Consider the following 20,886-nt stretch of genomic DNA (forward strand, 5'->3'; position numbering starts at 1 on the left):
TCCAGATTTATTTTTATTGAATTCAAAATTCTGCCAGCTCCCATGGTGAGATTCAAACACAGGCATTAATAACACTGGGCCATCACCTCTCCTAAGTTACTGTGGTCTAAATTGTTTACAGTTTTCCAGGGACAAGGGGAGTTTCTGTCTTTACTGAAAGATTTTTCTTCTCCCTTCTGTGTCTTTATTCAGATTTTCCTTTGATCTTGCAATTTCCACACTGGAGTCGTTCCCTTACTGAGGAGATGGTTAGACCATTATCTGGAGTTACTTAAAATTGCATTTTAAATTCTCACACAGTTTCCAATCCCCTCAAGCACCACCACTAAAACTTTGAAAACAACATTTTATTTTGTAGAAAAGCTAAAGTATCTTTTAAGAACAGGAAATTATAAAATCACTTGGAAAGATTAAAAGTCAAATAGTCGCAGTGCCTTGCAATATTAATTGAAAATTAGTAAGAGCAAACATGACTTTGCCAAACTATTCAAACCTCAATTATAGATCATGAAAATTAAGTTAGGAAGCTCAAAACGATAACACTGACAAACAAAGATTGTGAAAAACAAACACAGCACACGTGTGTATGTTATAATTCATTTCCAACCAACAGGAAAACCGAACTGTTCCCCAAGTATTTAGCAGTGGTTCAAAGTTTAACCTGTACTGTCAGTCTGATGGCTGACAGTCTGTGCACTTTGTAAACAGTTTAAGATGTTGCAAAACTTATGTCTGCTTCTCATTGAATAGACATTTGAGAGAAACATTTCATACCTGCTCCATAGATCTGCATTAGGTCAATTTCTAATATTAGAATCAATGGTTCAATGCTTGCAATGTATAGTTGCAGTTGCTAAATAATTGCATTTTGGAGTTTTAGAACAAAAGTCGCTGAAGATGTGTTCAGAAAGGGTTCAGTGCATTCCACATTTCTTTAGTTTGTATTGCTGCTTTAGGATCATCATAGTTTAAGAGGTTTCCATTCCACATGCCTATTCCACGGAGATTCAGCTTTTTGATAATCGCTGCCTTAATTGAAATGCTCTGTGGATCATCATACCAGACCTGATGGTATGTATCGTTAACCTGCCAAGAAAATCAGTGACAGATAACAGCTAAAGTACAAATTATTCAATCGATTAGTTACTGTTAAATAAGATGACAGGTTTATCTGATTGAGTTAAATGTTTACAGCCAACATGTCCCAGCATAGTTGTACAGTTAATCCAAAACTGAAAATATGTTGCTGGAAAAGCGCAGCAGGTCAGGCAGCATCCAAGAACAGGAGAATCGATGTTTTGGGCATCAGCTCTTCTTCAGGAATCTTTTTTTCAAAGGGCTGACGCCCAAAATGTCAATTCTCCTGCTCCTTGGATGCTGCCTGACCTGCTGCACTTTTCCAGCAACACATTTTCAGCTCTGACCTCCAGCATCTGCAGTCCTCACTTTCTCCTAAAACAATATTGTCATAGTTTTATTGTGTTTAATATTGTCAATACAATGGAATGTCTGAGGTATGATCAAGCACAGAATTAAGTTGTATTTATGTAGCACTATTACAGTATCTCAAGGCATTTCACTGAAGATTATCAAACTGCACAGGGACAAGCAACCAAAAGGGCAAAGTAGTGGGTTTTAAAGGAACAGAAATGAAGACAGAAAGAGTAGAAGAGGTTTTGGAATGAAATTCTATCGCTTAGGAACTAGATAATTCAAGGTGTGTCCACCTTCGTTGAGCAATGAAAACTATACATGGACTGAAACCAGAATGGAGGATGGCAGAAATATCAAAGATAGAGAAGGGTGAAATCATGGAGACTTCTAATGATAGTTATAATCTATAGCATTATCACAATGGAAAATGGGAGGCTAGTCAGGAGGAAAAACAACTAATCAAGCCTAAAGGATGTAAAAATTTCCAATCCCAGTCTAGACCACAACATTTGTCAATATTACACAAGACCAACTTCACGGTTCCTAATTACGATTATAACTTGTTCAGGGATCAATCACGTTAGTTGAATGGACGACAATTGAAATTTAAAGTATTTATTGGCATATGAAGCCACATGATTCCATAGTTTTAATCCAACAGAATAATTTTCAATTTTTCATTAACTCTCTAACATATAGAATTAACAGGAAGTAAGCATGAACATTAACTACCGAGCTGGGGTCAAACACACCACAAACCACACGTTAAATGGCAGATATCACCCAGACTAATCTCAGGAATATCCTCAGCAACCTCACCAGATTGTAGTGATCTTGGAAAGCCACAAAATCTGTCTTATTTCAAAAGAATTTTAACTAAGATGACCTCAACGATTATGTGTGTCAGAGTTGCTAAAGATCCTCAGGGTCTCAGAAGAGCTTGAAACTGTATCCCAAAATCTAACCATCAACATAATCTCTCTGTTCTGAGCAGAAGACTGATCCTTGCCTTTCAGAAGTCCCAATGCAAGCTTCACTGCTCAACTACTGCTCCTGGGCACTGATGAGCTCCAAACCCTGAGTCAACAACTGCTGCCCAGCTGAGCTGCGACTCCCCATGGACACTGGAGTCACAGTCATACTTATCAAGTGACCTTCTTCCACTCTTTCAGCTCCCAGAGGGTTTCTCTAGCCCCCAAGGTGCATCCTAAGCTAGCACCACCACTTCCAAGTGCCATATTTAAGGCACAACTAAAGACCATGTGGACTCTCATTCACACCACATCACAGGTCCACTGTTGTCATTTGGCAGGTGAATCGTCATTTCTGTACAACAATCAGAAAAGCATCAGACACACAGCATGCCAACTGACTGGGCTCCCTGCACTAGTCAATGCCAGCCCTCAGCTTTATGACAAAGTACCACTGCCAAGGAATCAACAGCTGGAATCACTGTTGGCCAACATTGCCTTTACAATGTGTGCAGCTGCTCCATGTTCCTGTGTGATCACTGCACCGACTCCTAGTTCAGGACTTTGCTGCCACACACTGACATCAGTCAGTGTTCAGAAAATTAGAGAAAAGGCTGTTATTGCCCTCCCCCCTGCCTCCCATCTTCACACCAAAGCCCTCAAAACAGACAAGTCTCCCTCACAATAGGCACAAGTGAGGGAGCGAGCAGACAATTTCAACTGCTTACGACATAGAAGAAAGAATTTAAAGAAACAAAAAAGAACTGTGGATGCTGTAAATCTGAAACAACAAATGGCTGGAAAAGCTCAGCAGGTCTGGCAGCATCTGTGAAGAGAAATTAAAGTTAATGAGAAGAAAAATTAAAGGTAATGCTTCGAGTCCGGTGACCTTTCCTCAGAATTGATAGTAACTATGAAAATGTTGGTTTATATGCAGATGATGGGTGGGCAGCAAGGAAGGGTTACCATTGGACCTGAAACGTTAATTCTGATTTTGTTTGACATGTGCCACCAGACCTGCCTGCTGAGCTATTCCAGCAATCTCTATTTTTGTTTCAGTGTAAAATAAAACAGGAGGCTCTTCTGGTATTTTGCTAACTCCCACTTTTTTTTTGTCAGTTCTAGAATTACAACATCTTAACCCTGAAAACCCAGACAGACATTCTGAACTTTGCTCAATCCTATACTCAAACATTGAGTTAAGACAGACCACACTGCTGGCACTCTGCCAAGGCTGATCTTTACTACATAAACAAAAAAGACAAAAAAACCCGAAAGTACACAGCATTTACTGATACAAATATAGTGCTAATGTTTCAATCTGTTCCCTTTGCTTTTGCCCTTTAGCTGACGCTGCCAGATCTGAATTTTTTTGTTTGTTTTTATTTCAGACTTTCAGGATGTGTGTTATTTAGCTTTTGTTTTACTGTGATCGGTATTACCATGTAGATAAAATACGGGGCTTTCTGAACATCATCCCAAAACCTGCCAGTGATTGATCTGGGCAGCAGACGCATGAGATCTTTATATGGGACTTGAGGTCCAGCTAAATCACTGCAAGGTGCACCTCTGAAAGGAATGCTTCGGATTGTACACCGACCAGCCTGAAACATAGAAATAGGAGAAGAGTTTTCTTTAAACAGTACAATATTCACAATTCACTTATTTTCAAACCTACACTCGAAATTGTCAAAATTACTTTGGGAACTTCCCAAATGCAGGAATGGCATGACTAATCTCCAAAATAAGGTGGCTAGACAGTCCTGCACAATACGTTGCCTCAGTGATTAGCACGGCTGTCTTGCAACACCAGGGTCCTGAGCGACTGCGAGGAGTTTGCACATTCTCCCCATGTCTGCATGGGTTTCCTCCGACTGTTCAAATGTTGTGCAGGATAGGTGGATTAGCCATGAGAAATGCATGGCTACAGGGACAGCGTGGGATGCTCTTTGGAGGGTCAGTGTGGACTAGCTGGGCTGAGTAGCCAGCTTCCATACTATAGGGATTCTATGACAAATCAGGGAACATTAATCTTACACTTTAGGAAGGAGGGCACTAGTAACAACAAAATTAAAAATCACTTTAAATCAGGAAATTAGTGAAGAAGAATGGAGAAAAATACAACTTTAAATAAAAACCTGAACATCAATTATCTGAACAAGATCTCGAGGTCCTGTAAAAATGTTACCTGAATATTATCTGAACAAAATATTCCCCTCCCATCTCATTTGGATAATCAAGGTTGTTCTGTAGATCTGATTGTGGTGGGATTCAGTTGATATCTTCAGACAGACAGAAATATATTTGGCGGGGCAGCCTTAAGCAATGGGGCCACAAGTCAAAATTAAAGCGAGGCAAATCAGCTGAGGGTGTGGGGAATCCAAGAAAAAGCCCATCTCTCAAAACAAGTAGTGTTTGGAAATATTGTCCCACAAAATCCAAAACACTATGCCACAAAATCCCCAAGGAAAATTTACAAACACTGAACGATAGAATTTATAAATGCCTTAAAACGAAAAGAAAAGAGTTACAAACAGCCCAAACATAGTTCAAAGAGACCTGAAATGACAATGTAGAGATCTAGGGGTTACTGATACTGGAGAAGATCATACAGATAGGAGGAGGAAAGAGATTATGAGGGATTGATAAAAAGACAAGAATTAAATTAGGACGTTGTTGATCCAAAAGCCAGGTGTAGGTTAGCAACCACAGGAGATGGATGAATGTGACTTGATGAAAGTTTTGAAAGGTATCTACAGTGAAGACAGGTCAAGGACCTCTTCATCTGTCAGTTTGTTATTTATCTTCATGAACTCCCTAGTCTTTCAATTAGCAAATGGCCTACTCCCATTTTTTATTACACTTTTAAGCCTAACTTTCCTGTTCACTTTAGCCATCTGTTTTCATACCCTAATCATTCTTATTATTCAAACTTGAAATGCTAATCTTACATTCACTGTTCTGTCCCTCAAAAGTGTAATGCAACACACAATCATCTTCTGATCACTACTATATAGGGGCACCTTCATAATAGAGACCATTTATTAATCCTGTCTAAATACTGGCTATCAGGTTCACAATAGTCAGGGGGGACAAGTAGATCAAACATAAAGGGAGTGACACGAATACGTAGAAAAAGAATAACTTTTCAGGGTTCCAGACCCACTCCAGATTTCCCCCATTTCCTCCTTGCTCATTTACGAGTGCTGGTTGGTTCAGGATTATGAGCTAAAACATGATCTGACCGGCTCTGTCTGGGGATCAGCAGGGCTCACTCCTACACAGTCTTTGTGGAGTCAGTCCAGATTTCTCTACTGGGTACAATGGGTTACAGGGGAACCACGAATCAACTTCAGGAGGGATGCTTTTGAGAAAGAAAATATAAAAACATTGTCCCTCACAACAAGATATGTCCCACAAATCCCATCGACTCTCTGGTGAGGAGCAATAAACCTGCTAATTGGAGGCATCAGAAAATACATTACATTCATAATTTTCATTATGTTACCACCATCAACATGTCTTCATTCAGCCCACACTGCTAATGGGTACAGAAGTGTCATGTCTTGGAAAGATGGACCCTGTTGGCTAGAAGAGATGGACTAGCTTGACTTAAGGAGCCAAAGTCCAATAGCACCAAGACAAAGAGTGGGGCCTTTTATATTGCGAGCAGGCTGTAGCTACTCAAGACTCTTCCTGGAGTCCGTTAGCTTGACGTGTGAAGACCTGTCATTAATGGACAGTGCTCCACAGGAGGGTGCGCATGTGTGTGCCTGAGCCCATGCATGTGTCAGGTACCTGGAGCAACCAATGACCAGCAGCAGTCTGATTAAAACTCTGTCTCCTTTACAAATGACAAGCGCCAGTCAGGTTCATCATTCCAAGGAGAGAATGGCTGATTGTTTACTTTCCAATGCTTCTTGCCCCCAGTATTTTTTAAAAAAATAACTTTTTTTCAGAAAACAAAGGAGAGTGCAGATAGTAGATTTTTAAAATTTGTGTCTTCTCCCCTCAAGTCTGTGTTTAGGATGCCTCTGTCTTTTCCCGGTTCCATCATTAACTGTTCCTCTAACGGTCTGTGTCTGATTGGACACAAGCAGAAAGAACAGGAGAGCACATGTGAGAATGGTGTGTATCCACTTTGACTAGAGTGCTGAGTGTTTTGGCCATTATAGTAGAAAGGTTGGAGCAGATACTTAAAACAGCAAGTTTGGACAGTAAACCTGAAAACCCACTAGATGGTGAACTGTCTAATCCCTGGAAGACCCATGGGCACTGAATTTCATAGCTGATGAACAATTTCATTGCAGATCAATCACAAAGGAATAGGAGGAATAGTTTATCATTGTTAGCTAAAGAGGATGGCACTTATAACTTCAGTATAAATCAATTTAGTATAATGATGGAGATAGACATGATTAGAGAGATTCAAATGTATCTGAGCTTTCAGAACGATGAGCAAGATTTGGGAGATAACATACTTGACAGGAGAGAGTAGTCCAGTACAAAGGGTTATAGAACAAAGCCAAGTAACTGGAGTTAAGAGAAAAATCAGTTTGGATCAAATGAAATGATGGAATAGGCTTCAGCAGTCAAATAGCTTACTCTAAAACTGTAGGAGCAAATTATTGCAGATGGTGGAATCTGTACTGAAAAAAAAAATGCTGGAGATCACAGTGCGTCAGGCAGCATCTATACAGAGCAAGCTAACGTTTCAAGTTGAGATGATGCAACATCAGAGCTGATTTGAAATACTGGGAGGCGGGGGGGGGGGGGGGGAGGGGTTGTTGTTGTTGGAGTGCTGAGGTAGGAAGGTTGCTGATAGAGCCAATTAAGTGATTGGAATGTGAGAATAGCAGAACAATGGTGTGTCTAACTAATCGGACTGCAAAGAACAAACAGTCCCACTTGGGGTGGAGGGAAGGGGAAAAGGACATGACGACAGAGAACATAACAAGTAAAGCTGTAAGAAATAAAAGGAAGGTGCTGAACTCAACTGTAAGTCCAAAATGCTGGCAAGTGCCTAGACTGGAGATGAGATATTGTTCCTCCAGTTTGCGCTCTGATTCGCTGGAACACTGCAGCATGCCAAGGACAGACACATGGGGCACGAGAGCAGGACACAAAATCTTTTCTCCACCAGCACTCTATTCCCATCACCACCACCCCAGCCCAACTCCACTACCCAGTGTAGCATAAATGCTGCCTGGTCGAAGCTTTACTTCAGCTCTGAAGAGTCTTCTAGACTCTAAACGTTAGCTTGCTCGGCCCACTGTGACCTCCAGCATTAGTTGTTTTCAGTACTCTAAAACTGCAAAGTTTGAGAAAAGATCTAAGCAGCTCATGATTCATAACCTAGGATAAAAACACTTAATAAAAAATTTGTCAGCAAAACAAAATTGAACAACATAAACAAAGTGAACCCAGAGTAAATACCAATGGTTCAAGGAAAATTGGTGAATGGAGGAGAGAGATTAAAAGTAAAAAAAAAATTAACAGTCAGTGCACCTAACATATCAGAGGGCTATGTTACAGATAAACTGACTTCTATGTATTTCACAAGAAATAAATACCTACTCATTTCTCCAAGCAAAGCTATCAATGGGACTGTTTGCAAATAATTAGATTAACTGAAAGGCACTCAGGCAAGACCTTACCTCAAGCAGCTGTAAGCAAGGATAGTCATAACCATACCATGGAACTCCCATCACGATTTTCGCAGGAGGAATGCTGAGCTTGAGATAGTCTAAGTAACCTAAACAGGTCAAATAAAAAGAGACGTCCTTAGATTTACGAAACACAGGGCAGGTCAAACCTGAAGTCAGACAGTTATACTGTACATACCCACTAACGTCTGGTCATATGGTGCATTTGCCTTTGCAATGCAGTCGTCCCAAATCTGACTCTGCATATCATACGACATCACAAAGATAAAGTCACAAGATGCTGCAATTGCTGCATAATCATAGCACCGGCCATCTACGCACCCTGGCTTCCAAGCCACGTCAAATGTGACCTAAGTGCCAATTTAAAAAGTAGTTAACTATTGTAAGAGATATCAATAATGGATAGATATGGTTTTTCACAAACATTAACACAGTTCACACTTATGCATGGATTTAATCAGAATGAAAACCTCCAAGCATTCAGGATTTGATATCATGAGTGTGATAGCATCAGGGAAAGTAGTGACTCAGGATCATTAAATCTTAGGTTATCAAAATCTTAGCCAGGTTTAATGCCCAAAAGGTCACCTACATCTGTACAGTTTTAATCTCCTCTCCTAAGGCATCCAATTGTGACAAACCATAGCAAATGGAAATGTAGTTGGTTGACAGGAAACAGAGTGATGTTGAGTACTTGTTTCTCAGACTACAGGAAGGTAAATACAGTAGTGTGCTCCCCTGGAATTAGTATTGTATTTGCATTTTCAAAATCTAGGTTCTTTGTCTTGTCTATCTATGTCTGTTTCAAACCCGCAGATGAAATCAAACTTGGGTACGATGAACTGAGAGGGTAGTGATGGACCACACCGAGACAGATTGGTGGCGAAACTTAATGGAAAGAAGGTGAAATGAATAACTTTTGTAGGAGGAGTGAGGAAAGAGAAAAAAAAAGAGAGTACTATCCTGAAGCGAGCAAATGAACAGACAGACCAGCTAGTTTATTTCCTTGATTTGCCATTTGCAGCAGTTTGAGCTCCAGGTTATGGAACTTGGGCAGCAGCTCATATCACAATGCTGTGCTTGTCCAGGTCAGCACGACGGTTACACATTTTCAGGGGTGACAACCCTGTGGCTTACAAGGATTCAGGGAGAATGAGGGAATGGGTGACCAGACTGCCAAGCAAGAAGAGTCACAGCAAAGTCCAGGGCCCAAAGCTGGCTCAGCAGCTCAGGGAGAGACTGGAAAAAATGGAGCAGGGAAGACAGCCTGAAAATACAGGGCCATTGTGACAGGCTTGGAGACCCAAAGAGTACCATGGACGGGAACTAAACAGAGTCAGGACCAATTTCCCATGGGAAGCTTTACTGCTATTACTGGGGAACTAACTCAACTCAGAAGGAGCATGGGAACCAGATGAGAACACAAGAGAAATGCTGAAGTATGCAGAATACCCTGGGGAGTCAGTTGCTACTAGAGTAGCAAGTTAGTTATCAGGTACATCCAGAGCAAGGAGGAAGTGAGAAAATCTCATTTCCTTTGGGTTACTTTGCATGTATGTGATAAGATTAGTGAACTACAGGCACAAATAGCTATAAACGAATATGACAGTGTGGTGAAACTAAAGCAGATTCAAAAAACGTGTCGCTGGAAAAGCGCAGGAGGTCAAGCAGCATCTGAGAAGCAAGAAAGTCGATGTTTCGGGCATAAGTCCTTCATCAGGAACGTGAGGGGCTTACACCCGAAACATTGGATCCTTGGATGCTGCCTGACTGGCTCTGCTTTTCCAGCACTGCACTTTTCAACTCTGATCTCCAGTATCTACAATCCTCACTTTCTCCTAGTCTGTGAAACGGAAGCAGGCCAATACTGGACATTCTATTACAATGGGAGCTGGTGACATGGCGGCAATGTAGGTCACTGAATTAGTATTTCAGAAACATCAGACTAACGTCTGAGAGTCTGAATGTCCTGAAGCAGTTTGAATCAAATAATCAAAAAGTATGCAGTTAAATACTTGAAGGGAAACAATTTGTAGCTTTCTGGGAGCACACTGATCAGGACATGCAAGTGCTTTCTTTCAAACAATGAAGTGAATGGCTGCCCTCTGCTCGTCATCATTCCCAAACTTGTGGTGACACCATGGAAGCTGAGCTTCAATTCATTTGCCTAATACTGAATTACAACAGCTATATCACCAATTCTGCTTTATGTTTGCTCAAAACAGATGCAGCCTAAAACGTTTAAGCTGAGCTACAGCCTACGCAGCTTTGTGACAAGCAAATTCACAATCAAAAAGCAGCTAGAAATTATTTGTACTCAGCCGGAAAAAAAAATCAATGTTTATTTACAATTATGCAGGAACTAAATTGTTTGCACAATTCAAATGAAATATTGCTGTGTTACCTGAGACCCTGGTATTTCACGATGGAAGATTTGTGTGGTTTCATTAACCAGTTGCGTTACAGCGTAATATCCTTCAGACTTAAATTCAACAGCTTCCTCCAGATCCAAGTTAATCCCATCCATAAACTGCTGCTTTGCCAACTGGATTTGATCATTGATCCAATTTATTCGCTGGGTATGGTCTAATATGTTTTTAATTGGCACATCTCCTGGTGAAAAGCAAAGGAACAATTTATACAGCACCATTCACAGAACAATGTTCTCAAGCACTTTCTAGCCCTGGCTGTGAAGTATAATCAATGCTGTCTTCCAGCTTGCCCAGCAATGGTCCCGTGAGAAAGAAACAAGTGGTCAGTTTGGCATTGGAGGCATCGAGTGAGGGATAAAGGTCACCAAGGACACCACGAGACCTCAACGCTCTTCAAAGTGCACAAAGCGTCTTCTGCATTCACCAAAACAGCCATATCGGCCCACCTGTGCGCCTCATCAGAATCACAGCATCCCCAATGCTGCAGAAGCCCCTCCTGTAAATTGCTTGATTCTGGATTAGTGGTACTGGAAAAGCACAGCAGTTCAGGCAGCATCCGAGCAGCATATCCGATCCCTCTACACCTCCATCCGCCATGACCAGGGCCTCCAAGCCCTCAGTTTCTTCCTCTCCCAACATCCCCAACAGTACCCTTCCACCGACACTCTCATTCATTTGGCCGAACTGGTCCTCACCCTTAACAATTTCTCCTTTGAATCCTCCCACTTGCTCCAGACCAAAGGGGTAGCCATGGGCACACATATGGGCCCCAGCTATGCCTGTCTCTTTGTTGGCTACGTAGAACAGTCCATCTTCCGTAATTACACCGGCACCACTCCCCACCTCTTCCTCCACTACACTGATGACTGCATTGGCACCACCTCGTGCTCCCGTGAGGAGGTTGAGCAATTCATCAACTTCAACACATTCCACCCAGACCTTAAATTTACCTGGACCATCTCTGACACCTCCCTCCCCTTCCTGGACCTCTCCATCTCCATTAATGACGATCGACTCAACACCGACATTTTTTATAAACCCTCCGACTCCCACAGTGACCTGGATTATACCTCTTCCCACCCTACCTCCTGCAAAAATGCCATCCCATATTCCCAATTCCTCCGCCGGATCTGCTCCCAGGAGGACCAGTTCCACCACAGAACACACCAGATGGCCTCCTTCTTCAGAGACTGCAATTTCCCTTCACATGTGGTTAAAGATGCCCTCCAACGCATCTCGTCCACATTCTGCACCTCCGCCCTCAGACACCACCACTCCAACCGTAACAAGGACAGAACGCCCCTGGTGCTCACCTTCCACCCTTCGCATAAACCAAATCATCCGCTGACATTTCCGCCACCTCCAAACGGACCCCACCACCAGGGATATATTTCCCTCCCCACCCCTTTCCACCTTCTGCAAAGACCGTTCCCTCCGTGATTACCTGGTCAGGTCCACGTCCCCCCTACAACCCACCCTCCTGTCACAGCACCTTCCTCTGCCACTACAGGAATTGCAAAACCTGCGCCCACACCTCCATCCAAGGCCCTAAAGGAGCCTTCCACATCCAAAGCTTTACTTGCACATCCACTAATATCATTTATTGTATCTGTTGCTCCCGATGCGGTCTCCTCTACATTGGGGAGACTAGACTTCAGGGAACATCTCTGGGACACCTGGACCAATTGACCACACTGCCCGGTGGCCCAACATTTCAACTCCCCCTCCCACTCAGCCAAAAACATGCAGGTCCTGGGCCTCCTTCACTGCCGCTCCCTCACCACCTGACGCCTGGAGGAAGAACACCTCATCTTCCGCCTCGGAACACTTCAACCCCAGGGCATCAATGTGGACTTCACCAGTTTCCTCATTTCCCCTACCCCACCGCACCCCAGTTCCAAACTTCCAGCTCAGCAATGTCCCCATGACTTGTCCTACCTGCCCACTTTATTTTCCACCTATCCACTCCACCCTTCTCCCTGACTTTGTGGGCAGCACGGTGGCACAGTGGTTAGCACTGCTGCCTCACAGCGCCAGAGACCCGGGTTCAATTCCCGTCTCAGGCGACTGACTGTGTGGAGTTTGCACATTCTCCCCGTGTCTGCGTGGGTTTCCTCCAGGTGCTCCGGTTTCCTCCCACAGTCCAAAAATGTGCAAGTTAGCTGAATTGGCCATGCTAAATTGCCCTTAGTGTTAGGTGCAGGGTAAACGTAGGGGAATGGGTGTAGATGGGTGCGCTTCAGCGGGTCGGTGTGGACTTGTTGGGCCGAAGGGCCTGTTCCCACGCTGTAAATAATCTAATCTAATCTATCACCTTCATCCCCTCCCCCACTCACCTATTGTACTCTATGCTACTTTCTCCCCAACCCCACCCTCCTCTCATTTATCTCTCCACCCTTCAGGATCTCTGCCTGTATTCCTGATGAAGGGCTTTTGCCCGAAACATCAAGTTTCCTGCTCCTTGGATGCTGCCTGAACTGCTGTGCTTTTCCAGCACCACTAATCCAGAATCTGATTTCCAACATCTGCAGTCATTGTTTTTACTTTGCAAATTGCTGGAGTAAACAAAATTTTCTGACCTAAAGAAACGGCAAGCAAGAGCAGCAACAAAAAATAGTTAAAGAGGTAGATCGAGGGGCAATTTAATAAGGGAAGACACTGTGATGCAGAAGGTACAAGAAAGATTCTAGAGTTCAGTAGATTAAGAGCTTAAAGATCTGTGACTGACAGAAAAGGCAGCAAAATCTCAGTTGGGACAGAATCAGCACACGGGCTGGGCCAGGATCCTGGACACCAAGTCCCGTTTTCACTAATCTTCATTTCGCTTTTTAATTTCTGACATGCTTCTGTGGAGTCAAGGAACAAAAATACTCACTCCAACACAACAATGTCCTGTCATCTTTCCATTTAAAGCTGTACCCATACCTGGTCACCTTTAGACAGGAATTTGAACATAATATGGCCTGTAACTGTACATCCCACAGTGTTTAGGGTGGAGATCAGGACAAACTTCTTCACGTGAAGGGTAGTGACCCTATAGAATTCTCCACCACAGAAGGCTGGGGAAGCCAAGGCATTGAATATATTCGAGAAAGAGACAGATACATTTCTAGATTTTAAATGCATCCAGGGGTATGGGAGATGATGGAAATATGGTGTTGAGTAGCAGGACCAGCCACAATCTTCCTGAATGGCAGAGCAGACTCAAAGGGCTGAATGGCCTTCGCCTGCTCCTAGTTTCTATGTTATTGCCACAGGTGGTGACATACAGCAGAACTGCAGCTGCTCTGTGAATATTTCTAACTGCTAGTGTTCCTTCATAAGCAATTACTTTAATGAAATACCTTATAAAATACCTTACAATAACAATTAAATTGATCCATCTAATTTTATTTTGTATTTTGTAAACAGCTATATTAAAGATTTTTGCATTAGGTGGCCTCTACTCTGTCACAAAACAAGTTTGACCAGGTTCTTTTGTCTTGATGAAGAGTTTTCAATCATGTCAGTAAATTCTAAGTGTGTAAAATGGACATGTAGCCCGCAAACTTAAAACTTCTCATCCCGATTTTTAAAAATTTCTCCAAGGTTTTACCCACTCTTTCTCCATTATCTCCAGCTCTCTTCATCCCTCTAATTCTAACCTCTTGTGCCTCTGAGGTTCTCCTCAGTTGCCTGGGTCTTAAGCATTAGCACTCATTCCAAAGCACCTCTCACCTTTAAGTGGCTTTTTCAGCAAGCCTGTCTCCTGTCCTATTATTTCCTTGAGACAGATTGAGACTGAGTGACAATGACCAAGAGATTCTTGACTGGTGCCAGGGGAAAAGTCCCCATGACTGGTCTGGATTTGTCCTACCTGCCTATCTTCTTTTCCACCTATCCACTCCACCCTCTCCTCCTTGACCTATCACCTTCATCCCCTCCCCACTCACCCATTGTACTCTATGCTACTTTCTCCCCACCCCCACCCTCCTCGAGCTTATCTCTCCACGCTTCAGGCTCACTGCCTTTATTCCTGATGAAGGGCTTTTGCCCGAAACGTCGATTTCGAAGCTACTTGGATGCTGCCTGAACTGCTGTGCTCTTCCAGCACCACTAATCCAGAATCCCCATATTTTCTTTTCAGGCCTTCCTCCCATTCACTACCTATGTCCATGCTACAGATGTGTACCACAACTTTTGGCTGCTCTCCCTCCCCCTCAAAAATCCTGTAGACTCAATCCAAGACATCCCTGACCCTGGCACCCAGGAGGGAACACACCATCTGGGAGTCTCACTCTTGATCACAGAATCTCCAATCTGATCACCCCAAGGTTACATTTCCTATCACTCTCCCTCTCCTATTCTTTCCCCCCCCCTTCCCTTCTGAGCCACACAGCCAGAAATCCGGCCATAATGACTTTCCCATGACAGTCTCCCCCATCCTTTCAACCATTTAATTTCAGAGTAAATCAGATTCTAGCTTTCATCCCATGTTGCTGGGGAGCTCAGAGGAATGCAAAGACGGATCACCCACCTGGAACTTCAACCGAAGGTTATTGGAAATGCTGCTGGCGTACCCTTTGAGGATGGATATATTTTTGGAGGCTACCCCGCTGTTTGCTGTTTAATTGTCCAATGGACAACGGTGTGTGGCAGTACTTTGGGAAGTCAAGTTTATTTTGGGTAGACAGGAATATGGAGTCAAAGTCACAATCTGACCAGTTGTGGGCGATGGAGAGTGGGCGCTAGGTGCCAAATGGCCTACTCCTCTTTACATGCGCATTTGTACCACTACCGACTAGTTCCCCAAGCCATACACCTTTCTGACGTGGAATGTCAAATCACTCTTCAGTCACTGTCACTGGGTTAAAGTCTTGATTATGATCTCCTGAACAGCACTGTGGGTGTCCATGTAAGGTGCCAGTTCAGTCGCAACCCAAGGACAATGAGCAATCAGCTAGAAATGTTGACCCATTCAGCAACATCCACATCCCATGATCAAAAGAAAAGCTTCTTATAGAATTCAGTTACCATTGTGACATCTACCTCCTGTTCTAATTTGTATTTTAATAATTTAAAGCAATTTAAGCAAGTGGGAAGCATGTCAACTTGCTGCAATAATTAGAGGCAGTTTTCATCATAATAATATCAAACAACCTATATTGATATAGTACATTTAAATGACTGAAACATCTCCAAACTGTTTCACAAGAGGTGCCATTACCTAGGCCAGCTATTATTTCCCATTCCCACTTGCCCCTTGAATGGAGTGGCTTGCTGGGCATTTCAGACAGCAGAACACAGCAGGTCAGGCAGCATCCGAGAAGCAGGAAACTCGACGTTTCAGGCAAAAGCCCTTCATTTTTCCTGACAAAGGGCTTTTGCCCAAATCTTTGATTTTCCAGCTCCTCGGATGCTGCCTGACCTGCTGTGCTTTTGCAGCACCACTCGAATCTTGACTCTGACCTCCAGCATTTGCAGTACTCACTTTCGTCCATTTCAGAGGGCAGTTAAGAATCAACTACATTGCTAAGAGTCTGCAGTCACATGGATGCCAGACTTGGTAAGAATGACAGATTTCCTTTCCTAAAAAAGGACATGAACAAACTTATGGGTTTTTGGTTTTAACAACAATCAGGGACAGTGGTTATAGCGTCACCATTATGCTAAGCCAACTTCCCCAACACCCAGTGGTGCCCCAGATTATGAAAGTCCAGTGACATCACTGTGACACCACCTGGGAAACAAAAATGGAAAAACATTGACACAAAAATCGAAAAACCCATTCACCAGGAAGGCATGATAACAAGATGCATATTGTAAGAGTTACCACAGTGGACAGAATGGAAAATAGCTATCTCTAGTTTTGTTGGGACTACTGAGGTGGTTTGATTAGATTAGATTAGATTACTTACAGTGTGGAAACAGGCCCTTCGGCCCAACAAGTCCACACCGGCCCGCCGAAGCGTAACCCACCCATACCCCTACATTTACCCCTACACCTAACACTACGGGCAATTTAATATGGCCAATTCACCTGACCTGCACATCTTTGGACTGTGGGAGGAAACCCACGCAGACACGGGGTGGATGTGCAAACTCCACACAGTTAGTCGCCTGAGGCAGGAATTGAACCCGGGTCTCTGGCGCTGTGAGGCAGCAGTGCTAACCACTGTGCCACCGTGCCACCCACATCACAGGATCATAGAACATATAGTACAAAAGAGGCCCTTCAGCCCAGAGTCTGTCCTGCCAAATTTACACGAAGCTTACTCTCTACCACGAGGTTTGTAGCCTGGAATGTTATGACATTTCAAATTCTCATCCAAGTATTCTTTTGACAGATAAAGGGATAAAACATAGGACATATGTACACAGCCTTGAATTTTATGTTCCTTTCTGCAGCTCTCAATAAGACTTCAATGCATTAAAGGACAATTTGTTTACTTAGAGAAACAAAGTTACCTTTCAGGACGACACGAATGTCATGTGCGTGAGCATGACATACAAGCTGAGGGTCATAAATTCCAAAGGCTGCAATAGTTGTGACCTTAGAAAAGTCATAATGGTGCCAATCTGTACCACCAACGTCAAAGACCAAGAGCTGAAACAGAAACCAACGTCAGCTACAGGAATGAGGGCATTTCTACATTTCCAGTAAAATAAATTTACTCCATCAAAACAATGGCTGAGAGCCCAGGAAGCTTTCAATACATAAGAAACAAACGAGAGGCAAAAGTAGAAATTGGGCTGCTCCAAATTGATGCAGGAAGGCTAGTGATGGGAGATAAGGAAACAGGTGAAGAACTTAATAAATACTTTGTGTCAGTCTTCACAGTGGAAAACATGAGTAATATCCCAACAATTAAGGAGAGTCAAGGGGCAGAGTTCAGTATAGTAGCCATTACAAGAGAAGATGCTAGAAAAGCTAAAAGGTCTAAAAATTTATAAATTTCCTTGCCTGATGGGCTACATCCTAGAGTTCTGAGGGTGGTAACTGAAGAAATAGCGGAGGCGTTGGTTGTAATCTTTCAAAACTCACTGGAGTCAGGGAAAGTCCCAGATGATTGGAAAATCGCTGTTGTGACCCCCTTGTTCAAGAAAGGATCAAGACGAACATGGAAAATTATAGGCCGATTAGCCTAACTTCGGCTGTTGGTAAAAGTTTAGAATCCATCATTAAGAATGAGATTTCTAAATTGTTGGAAGTGCAGGGACAGATTAGAACAAGTCAGCATGGATTTAGTAAGGGGAGGTCGTGCCTGACAAACCTGTTAGAATTCTTTGAAGAGTCAACAATAGGTTAGACCAGGGAAACCCAGAAGATGTTATCTACCTAGACTTCCAAAAGGCCTTTGTTAAGGTGCCACATGGAAGGCTGCTGAGTAAGGCAAGGGCCCATGGTGTTCAAGGTGGGCCACTGGCATGGACAGAAGATTGGCAGTCTGACAGAAGGCAGAGAGTTGGGATAAAAGGTACTTTTTCGGAATGGCAGCTAGTGACAAATGGTGTCCCGCAGGGTTCAGCATTGGGGCCGCAGCTGTTCACATTATACGTTAATGATCTAGAAGCAGGGATTAGGGGCATTCTGGCAAAGTTTGTCGATGATATGAAGTTAGGCAGACAGGCAGGTAGTTATGAGGTGGTGGGAAGGCTGCAGAAAGATTTAGACAGTTTAGGAAAGTGGTCCAAGAAATGGCTGATAAAACTCAATGTGAGCAAATGCGAGGTCTTGCACTTTGGAAAAAAGAATACAGGGTCGGACTATTTCCTAAATGGTGAGAAAATTCATAAAGCCAAAGTACAAAGGGATCTGGGAGTGCTAGTCCAAGGTTCTCTAATGGTTGACTTGCAGGCTCAGTCAGTGGTTCAGAAAGCAAATGTAATATTGTCATTTATCTCAAGAGGGTTCGAATGTAAAAGCAGCGATGTGCTACTGAGACTTTATAAAGCTCTGGTTTGGTCCCATTTAGAATACTGTGTCCAGTTTTGGGCCCCACACCTCAGGGAGGACATACTGGCACTGGAGGGTGTCCAGTGGAGATTCACACAGATGATCCCTGGAATGGCAGGCCTAACATACAATGAACGGCTGAGGATCCTGGGACTGTATTCATTAGAGTTCAGAAGGTCGAGGGGAGACCTAATAGAAACTTATAAGATAATGCATGGCTTAGAAAGGGTGGATGCTGGAATTTGTTTCTGTTAGGAGAGGAGACTTGGACCTGTGGGCACAGCCTTAGAATTAGAAGGGGTCAATTTAGAACAGAAATGAGAAGACATTTCTTCAGCCAGAGTGTGGTGGGCCAGTGGAGTTAATTGCCACAGAGCGCAGTGGAGGCCAGGACATTAAATGTCTTCAAGGGAGAGACTGAAATTCTTGATCTTGCAAGGAATTAAGGGATTTAGGGACAGTGTGGGTAAGTGGTAGCAAAATGTTCATCAGCCATGATTAAATGGTGGAGTGGACTCATGGGCCGAATGGCTTTACGTCCACTCCTATGTCTTATGGTCTATGCTGTTGGTTACGTCTATTATTCCAAAGGCAGGCAGAAGTGGGAAAGGGGACATTGCAAAGAGGAGAATCTATCCCAACTCATAAAACAGAGCAGGGGGTGGGGAGAGACAGGAGCTCCCATCCAATACTCCATTCCAAGTGTGGCTGCTCAATGGCCTTCAAAAGACAACTTCCAGACAACCAGAGAATTGAATGGTTTGCAGACCTCCTAACTGACCTACTTTGATTCTGCTCCCTGCTGACACCATTCTCCTGAACCTTTCCCCACATCATCTCCCTCCAAAACATTTCCCCCAGCCCCTCTTTCCCCTCCATCTCTGGATGGTGACTCCCACCGCTCTTCACTCCCCACCCCCAGCTCCACACAACCAATCCTCCAAATGAGCACCACTGCACACCCAGAAAGAAACTATCCAAAAATCCCAAACAGTACTCCTCCCCTCCCACGTACCCCATCTCACTGACCCCCCACTACTCTTGCTGCCCCCATGCTCCCCACACTCCCTCTGCCACCCCTCCCCGCTCCCTCTCTCTCTCTCTCTGACATCCCTCCCCGCTCTGTCCCCCCCGACTCTCTCTCTCTGCCACCCCCCCCCGCTCTCTCTGTCCCCCTTGACTCTCTCTCTCTCTCTCTGCCGACCCCCCCTCCCCTCTCGCCACCTCGCTCTCTGTCCCCCCTGACTCGCTCTCTCTGCCACCCCACCTCCCCACTCGCCCCCCCCTCTGCCGCCCCCCCCCACCACCCCTCCCTGCTCACCCCCTCACTCTGCCATCCCCCCCACCATCCCCCCTCTGCCACCCCCGCCCCACCATCCCCCCTCTGCCACCCCCCCCACCATCCCCCCTCTGCCACCCCCCCCCCACCATCCCCCCTCTGCCACCCCCCCCCCCACCATCCCCCCTCTGCCACCCCCCCCCCACCATCCCCCCTCTGCCACCCCCCCCCCACCATCCCCCCTCTGCCACCCCCCCCCCACCATCCCCCCTCTGCCACCCCCCCCCCACCATCCCCCCTCTGCCACCCCCCCCCACCATCCCCCCTCTGCCACCCCCCCCCACCATCCCCCCTCTGCCACCCCCCCCCCACCATCCCCCCTCTGCCACCCCCCCCCCCCACCATCCCCCCTCTGCCACCCCCCCCCCCACCATCCCCCCTCTGCCACCCCCCCCCCCACCATCCCCCCTCTGCCACCCCCCCCCCACCATCCCCCCTCTGCCACCCCCCCCACCATCCCCCCTCTGCCACCCCCCCCCACCATCCCCCCTCTGCCACCACTCCCCCACCATCCCCCCTCTGCCACCACTCCCCCACCATCCCCCCTCTGCCACCACTCCCCCACCATCCCCCCTCTGCCACCACTCCCCCACCATCCCCCCTCTGCCACCACTCCCCCACCATCCCCCCTCTGCCACCACTCCCCCACCATCCCCCCTCTGCCACACCCCCCCACCATCCCCCCTCTGCCACACCCCCCCACCATCCCCCCTCTGCCACCACTCCCCCACCATCCCCCCTCTGCCACCCCCCCCCCCCACCATCCCCCCTCTGCCACCCCCCCCCACCATCCCCCCTCTGCCACCCCCTCGCTCTCTCTGCCACCACCCCCCCACCTCTGCCGCCCCCCCGACTCTCTCTGCCACCCCACCACCCCACCCCCCTCTCTGCCACCCCTCCCCCCCCTGACACAGACCTCGAACGGCCTCTCCGCGGTCACCGGGCGGCACAGGGCGCTATCAGCGCAGGGACAGCCGGCGGCTCGGGCCCCGAGGCGGAGGATGGCGGCGAGGGCCGGGCCCAGGAGCCAGAGGCCGGGAGCCTCCCTCAGCCCCACTCCGGCCATGGTCACCACCTCGAGCCTGGGGCCACCGGAAACCCTCCTTCA

At 45.5% G+C, this 20,886-nt stretch overlaps 1 protein-coding gene across 1 annotated transcript; it reads right to left on the minus strand.

Moving 5' to 3' along the window:
• Window positions 1-332: 332 nt before the first annotated feature.
• On the minus strand, window positions 333-20,886 carry ctbs (chitobiase, di-N-acetyl-). The gene is made up of 7 exons (XM_072574828.1): window positions 20,695-20,886; window positions 16,951-17,089; window positions 10,476-10,684; window positions 8,250-8,421; window positions 8,063-8,160; window positions 3,848-4,009; window positions 333-1,086 (listed from the first exon to the last, which is right to left on the minus strand). Exons 1-7 carry the CDS (start codon window positions 20,842-20,844, stop codon window positions 904-906), a joined length of 1,113 nt encoding a protein of 370 aa, XP_072430929.1. The 5' UTR covers window positions 20,845-20,886; the 3' UTR covers window positions 333-903.

The sequence above is a fragment of the Chiloscyllium punctatum genome, chromosome 7, assembly GCF_047496795.1.
Source record: "Chiloscyllium punctatum isolate Juve2018m chromosome 7, sChiPun1.3, whole genome shotgun sequence".
Lineage (NCBI taxonomy): Eukaryota > Metazoa > Chordata > Chondrichthyes > Orectolobiformes > Hemiscylliidae > Chiloscyllium > Chiloscyllium punctatum.

Excerpts from the sequence above, each read along its gene's own strand:
- ctbs (XM_072574828.1), bottom strand. The coding sequence starts at position 20,844 with ATGGCCGGAGTGGGGCTGAGGGAGGCTCCCGGCCTCTGGCTCCTGGGC. Across the intron at positions 10,685-16,950 it reads CATTCGTGTCGTCCTGAAAG|GAGATGTGCCAATTAAAAAC; the intron begins GTAACTTTGTTT and ends GCTTTTCACCAG. Across the intron at positions 4,010-8,062 it reads CTTGCTTACAGCTGCTTGAG|GCTGGTCGGTGTACAATCCG; the intron begins GTAAGGTCTTGC and ends TCTATGTTTCAG.